This window comes from Glossina fuscipes, unplaced genomic scaffold, assembly GCF_014805625.2.
Source record: "Glossina fuscipes isolate IAEA_lab_2018 unplaced genomic scaffold, Yale_Gfus_2 188, whole genome shotgun sequence".
NCBI classification, from domain to species: Eukaryota; Metazoa; Arthropoda; class Insecta; order Diptera; family Glossinidae; genus Glossina; species Glossina fuscipes.
In genome coordinates, this window is record NW_023998531.1 from 355944 (window position 1) to 361895 (window position 5952).

General features: G+C 32.8%; 1 protein-coding gene across 1 annotated transcript; it reads right to left on the reverse strand.

The window, feature by feature from the left end:
• Positions 1–807: 807 nt before the first annotated feature.
• Positions 808–3730, reverse strand: LOC119641909 (odorant receptor 30a). The gene is made up of 7 exons (XM_038040825.1): positions 3425–3730; positions 3198–3336; positions 1450–1714; positions 1289–1388; positions 1131–1232; positions 958–1065; positions 808–909 (listed from the first exon to the last, which is right to left on the reverse strand). Exons 1-7 carry the CDS (start codon positions 3728–3730, stop codon positions 808–810), a joined length of 1122 nt encoding a protein of 373 aa, XP_037896753.1.
• Positions 3731–5952: the final 2222 nt, after the last annotated feature.

The following is a 5952-nucleotide window of genomic DNA, read 5'->3' on the forward strand; positions in this document are numbered from 1 at the left end:
CAGAAAAATGTAAAAATTTTTTGGCTTTCTTGGAAAGCACTCCTACCTACCATATTAATGAGTATACACTCGAAAATATATCAAGTTTTATCAATTTAGGAATTATACATGACTCTAAACTTAGCTTAGTAGAGTTTAACCTTCACTTTGACGGTGTACTACGAACGAGGCTAAATTCGTCCTTGATGTTATCAAGAGACGGTAAAAAGAGTCCAAAAATCCATATGTTTACAGGCGTTTACACATTATGTTAGTAAGGCCGCTTCTAGAGCACTCAGTTGTTGTTTCGTCACCAAGTTATAAACGTCATATCCACCCATTATATAGATATTATCTGTTTTGTTTATGATCAAACTAGTAAACGTGTTCTTCTACTTTCCTTGAACATGTTTCCTGCAGCTTACCTTCTAGAGTGTCTATCCATTATTTGTTAATAAAATAACCACTGTTACTGCTTGTTTGATCCGTCTGCTCCATTCAACCGATGACTAATTGTTTGGCTGTGGAAAGCTTCTACTCTAAAAAAAGTCTGTGTTGACCCAAATAGCCTTCAAAGAGTACGCGCTTCGTTCGCTTAAAATGAGAGTTTCCTTCATAACAAATTCGACTCGTAAATTTTATACCCGAAAAATAAAGCTTCTTATATGCGCCCATGCTTTTTAAATATCTGCAACTATTATATAAAGCTGCTTTATAAAACCTGTTATATTTTCGGACAAATAGTGTTTCCCTAAAAGCAGTGTGCGCAAGTCTTAGCTTTAATGAAAATTGCTATATTTGTGTATTCAAGGTTCAAGAATTATATGATCAACCATAAAGCCTCTTAAGCAAAGTGAAGTACGAGTAAGTGGTGTTTAACAGAGACTGCAGCATTTCCAAGTTCATTGGATAAATGTTACCAACTAAAATCTAAAAGGGGCGTTATTTAAAAAATAAGTTAAAGGAAGAATTTCTTACCGCACATGGCTTTTGAGCTCTCAGTATTAACAGATGTAATATTTTTTGAGTCATTACATTGAAATGAAACCAATCACTATTATAAGCTGCTTCAGCTACAAACAAACTCTGGAGCAAAAAAAATAAAATGAATTAAAAGCTTTTCTTTCTCCAAATTTTATCTCAGCACTAACTTGGTCGTACAACTCATTAGCATAATAATACATAATAACACTCTGTGAGAATATCATGAATATGTAGATGCCGATAATGACCATTTGGCCCACTGTGTCAACCTAAAAAATTCGCCAAAATTATTTGAAAATTTTATGAAACTTGCCCTTATGCTTACAATTATTAAAAGGAAAAGCATTGCACATAACATAGCTCCGAAAGCCAAAAACTCAACCAAGTAAGTGTAAGTTGTCAACTCATTAATAGTTTTTACATAGCTTAAACGAAAAAAAGTTACATACTTTTTCAAATTCAAAAAACATTAACACGCATAAATACTTTATTAATTGCAGTTGATATTTTATACACCAGATAATCACCTCTCTGGCCTTTTCGTCCTTAACGTCATGCAATTGTTTTAATTTATGTTGCATTACTTTACACATCAATATGGCGAAAAGAATAAAAGCCACAACTATGTTAGTGAATGGAATATACATACAGCAGCCCATCGGTGTTATAATTACTTGCAGGACAAAAAAAATTTCATAGAAAGGACTTTCATGTTTATCAATGCCGGGCACATACATGCCAAAGGGTAAAACTGAAAAACATACATTCATTTCATTTATTTACTTTTTTTTTAATTCATGATAAAATGGCTTTTTATATTCTAAATTTTTTAAATTCAAATTTTGATAAATTGCTTCCCCACTTCTCTGTGTTCTCCTTTTTAGTATCAAAATATACGCGTTTCTCATCTTAGAAGGTAACATCACCGAAATTTAGCAAAAAAAATTTTTTTTCTTGGTTTAATATAATTTTCTATCTAATTGGTCTGTCTCCGTCCTTAAAAAAAGTCGTATTCTGGAAATTTCAAAGTGTTTTATAAAGTCATCCTGTTCTACATAAGTGTCTGCGAGGAAATTACAGATTGATGTCATACCTAATCATTACTAAATTATCTAATACATCAGCAAGTGCCACTGTCTTTTGAAAGTACTTCTTTTCATTTGAAATCGCATCCAAGGAAAATACGAAAATATACGGAGAAAAGAAACGACTACTAAGTAGCTTAGATGCAGTTTTTGATATTCGTTATGCATGCCGCTATAAAAGTACGTACTTCTTGCCGCTTTGTCCGTCATTTCGTAGCGCTCAGTTAAATCGGGTGAGAAGCAGTTGCGCTATGTAAACTTGGTTGAGATTTCTCGCGGTGTTTGAACACAACTTCTTATAAATATAAGCTTGATTTATCCTCGCTATTCGTCAATACTAGTTAAGTAAGCTTAAGCAACTTACATTCAAATAAGAGCTATTTAGCTTCTTTCGCGTTCTTTATGGTTAATTTAATCATGTTTCTCACCTAACTTCGATATTAAAATCGCGCAATATAATCAAAGTGCATCTACTCTTTTTTTGTCTCTTTTTTGTTTGCACTTTTAGTTGTTTATTTATTCATGTTTTAGGCTTTTTGTGTCCCCCATTAAAGTATAGGGGTGCATTCAATTTGTCAAAACGTTCACGACACCCAGACGGTTCGCATAAAGTATATGCATCCTGGACGAGTATTAAATTCTGAGTCGAGTTTAGTATGTCCCTCTACATGACTGTCCGCGTTATATCTGTGTTGAACATTTTCCTGATCATAAAAATAAAGATATCGCCGCCACATTTTTTAAAAACCTTGTAAATTATTGCAGGAAGGGTGGTATTGAAAATGGGGCGAAGCGATCGAAAGCTACGTCCACAGAACAAAATTGTTGAGTCCTTTGCTCATTATTCAGAGAATCATAAAATACAGCACATACAAAGATAATAACCTTCGTTTAGATTTTACAAAAAAATAGAAAAAATGAGCCACACCCACCCAATATTATGCGGGATCGAAACTTTATTCTTGTTTTGTTTATTTGCTTATTTTTCTGTTTCTCTTCGTGCCTTCTTTAAAGAAAAGATGGTAGGAATAGAAGGTGCCAGCACCAAAGCAAATATTTCTTACTTACCTTTTTTTTTTGTTTTTAGATTTAACTTTAGCTGTTACAATATTATTGTGGTTTAAGTAAAAACTCAAATTTTTCTATTACCTCTTGATGTCGTAAATATGGGATATGTTACGAAGCCCACACACGAACAAAATCCCATTAGCAAATTCATTTTTGCAATATATTTAGCTGCCGTAGTAGTATCACGCACTAATGCCCTAATCACATTATCCTCTGAATCCTTTAAGAATTATTTCACAAAATAAATATTAAAATATATATATCTTCTTTTTCCCCCCAAAATTTCTTTTCTATATGTTCCCACTTACCGTCAATTCAATATACAACAAACGTATCTTATCCATAAATTTCTCATAATCGAAACGATTGATACACAATAGCACCGCTCTTAAAATGGTATTAAAGAACAGCACAGCAATATAAGCATTACGTACAATGGCATCAATCGATTCTTCACTATGGTAAATGTCCAAAAATTGTGTGGTGTTAATCATAATATACGGTATTAGGCAAACATAACGACGCCAATTATCTTGCAAAAGAAATGACCAGAATTTCATTATACGTAAACTGGTCTGATAGAGAGGAACATCTTCAATAGCTCGCAAGTGCATTTTGACTGAATAAAAGAGTCTTTAAAGTAAACTTTAATATAAGAAATAAAAAAGGTTTTTATACTTGAAAAGATGTTAGTATTCAGAGTAAATTAAAGGTTTGACTTAAAAAAGTTTTAATTTGGTTAAACGTTGTTTGTCAACGTTTTGAGGAATATTTAATAATAATGACTAAACAAGTTTTACTTTTTTAGTAAAACTACAGGACTAATTTGATGCATGATTTCCTTTTGTAGGAAAACCCCTCTAAGGCAAATTTTTTCAACTGATTAAATTCAGTTACCTTATATTAATAACATTTCATTTCACTTCACAGTTTTTATAAGCGAGTCTTCACCACAAAATTATATACGACAAGGTTTCGATCAGTCAAAAGACATCTATTTTTAATGATATAATTTTATCTCTCATTTTTGTTAAAAATATTTCTTGAGCCAATGAAACAGTACGTGTCGCGCTTTCGCCAAATGGTTAATATGTGTTGCCTATTTACTAGCAGAATTTCGTGAATCCAAATATTTGCCGTTCTAATCAACAACCTTAGATCTCTGGCGAAGAAGCCGAACCAAGTGATTTTCACTTGTCTCTTCTCTTGCACCACTAAGAATGTTCTAAAAAAAAGAAATAAATCGTAGCTGTTGTGATAACTTTTGTCGAATCATTGCAGATGTGGGCAGTCGCAATGGAAGACCATACTCTTCCTTTTAGACCGTTTACTCCAGTTGCGAGTATTAAGCGTATTAGTTATTTACAGAATGATAAGGATCGGCTGTCTAGTTTGGGCCAGAATTCTCTCCTAATTCCACCAAAACTTTCACTTTGCCTCTACATTTGATAATGCATGTGAATATAAAAGTAATATATATGACAAAACTTTTGCTTCACTTCATGATCTTAGTTATCAACAGAAACTTGCACATTTACAAAAAAGATCTCTTATGTGTGCACACTAGCGGAATTAGCCTGAGCGCCCATCCAAATATATTCATTGATTCGTTTTCAAGCGGCCAGTTGAAGTCAAACTTATTGGTGAGAACGGGAAAAAACTGCTGTGAACGTACATATCAGAATATTCGCATTCTAAAGAATTATTTGATTCGCCACCATGGGGATAAAGCCAAACATATGCCTTATAACCAGTGTAAAAATAGAATGTTAAGACAACTCTGAGAAGGAATCGAATGTAAAAAAAACGAGCGGAAAGAAGGAAAACAATTTTTAGCTACTTCGAAAGTGTTTAGTATAAGATTCAAACAATAGATCGTTTATCGTAACCCGTGTTAATGGAATGGAGATGTGTGTGTTTATAACGGCCAATTCTTTCCAATTTCTTCTTTCCAATTAAATCAGTTGTTTTTGGTAACTTTCCACACTGACGATTCCATTTGGTTGGAGAAAATCATAGTATACTACGCTCAACAGATCCCCGTTTCCCCAAATAGATTTGCGCGAACGCATATTCAGCTTTATCGTCGGTATTACGATTTACCTATTGCGCATCTTTGTTATTTGGGCTTTCGATATCGTAACACATCCGCTTCTACATGATTCATAAGGATGTAGCAACAGTATTGTTTAAACGAAGCATAAAAGGTAAAGTGCCCGCAACTGGCGTTTTTTCTTTTGTCACATAACTATATCTTTAACGCTTTTGTCTAATAGTAACGGCGTATGAATTAAAGATAGCATTTTCAAATGAAAAACTCGGAGTTTTACTTAGCACTCTATTAAAAAAGGGCGGAGACATACTCACACACTAAGTAACAATGGCCAACAACAAAATTATATCTGCCTAGATATTCATCATATTAAGTAAACAATTGTATATTTTTTGATTGGTCAGTCTTGATAGTCCTGACAAAAATTTGCAGAAAATTTGCGATTAATATTTTCCTTTACTTACTTTATATTTCTTAGTTCTTTAGCTACCTTGAGTAAATTCGAGCTAGTTCCATTACAAACAGAATGATAAAATTAATACACTGGGTATAAAAATAAGATTTGAAGTAGTACAGTAAACCATGAACTCCCATACGGAAGCAAGTAATAATTATTCCCAAGTATACTCAAGATCTTAATTTAGTTAGAATTATTGCATAAATATTTCATGGTAAATCGGGTCACAGATAAGTTTTAGATATATACCATTCTATTCCACTTTGCTTATTCCTTAACATAATCAAATAAATTATTGAAATTTATATGAACGCAACTCTTTACAT

Coding starts and splice junctions, on each gene's coding strand:
- LOC119641909 (XM_038040825.1), bottom strand. CDS start 3,730: ATGCACTTGCGAGCTATTGAAGATGTTCCTCTCTATCAGACCAGTTTA. Junction 1,233..1,288: donor TGCTTTTCCTTTTAATAATT/GTAAGCATAAGG, acceptor CGAATTTTTTAG/GTTGACACAGTGGGCCAAAT. Junction 910..957: donor GAGCTCAAAAGCCATGTGCG/GTAAGAAATTCT, acceptor CGCCCCTTTTAG/ATTTTAGTTGGTAACATTTA.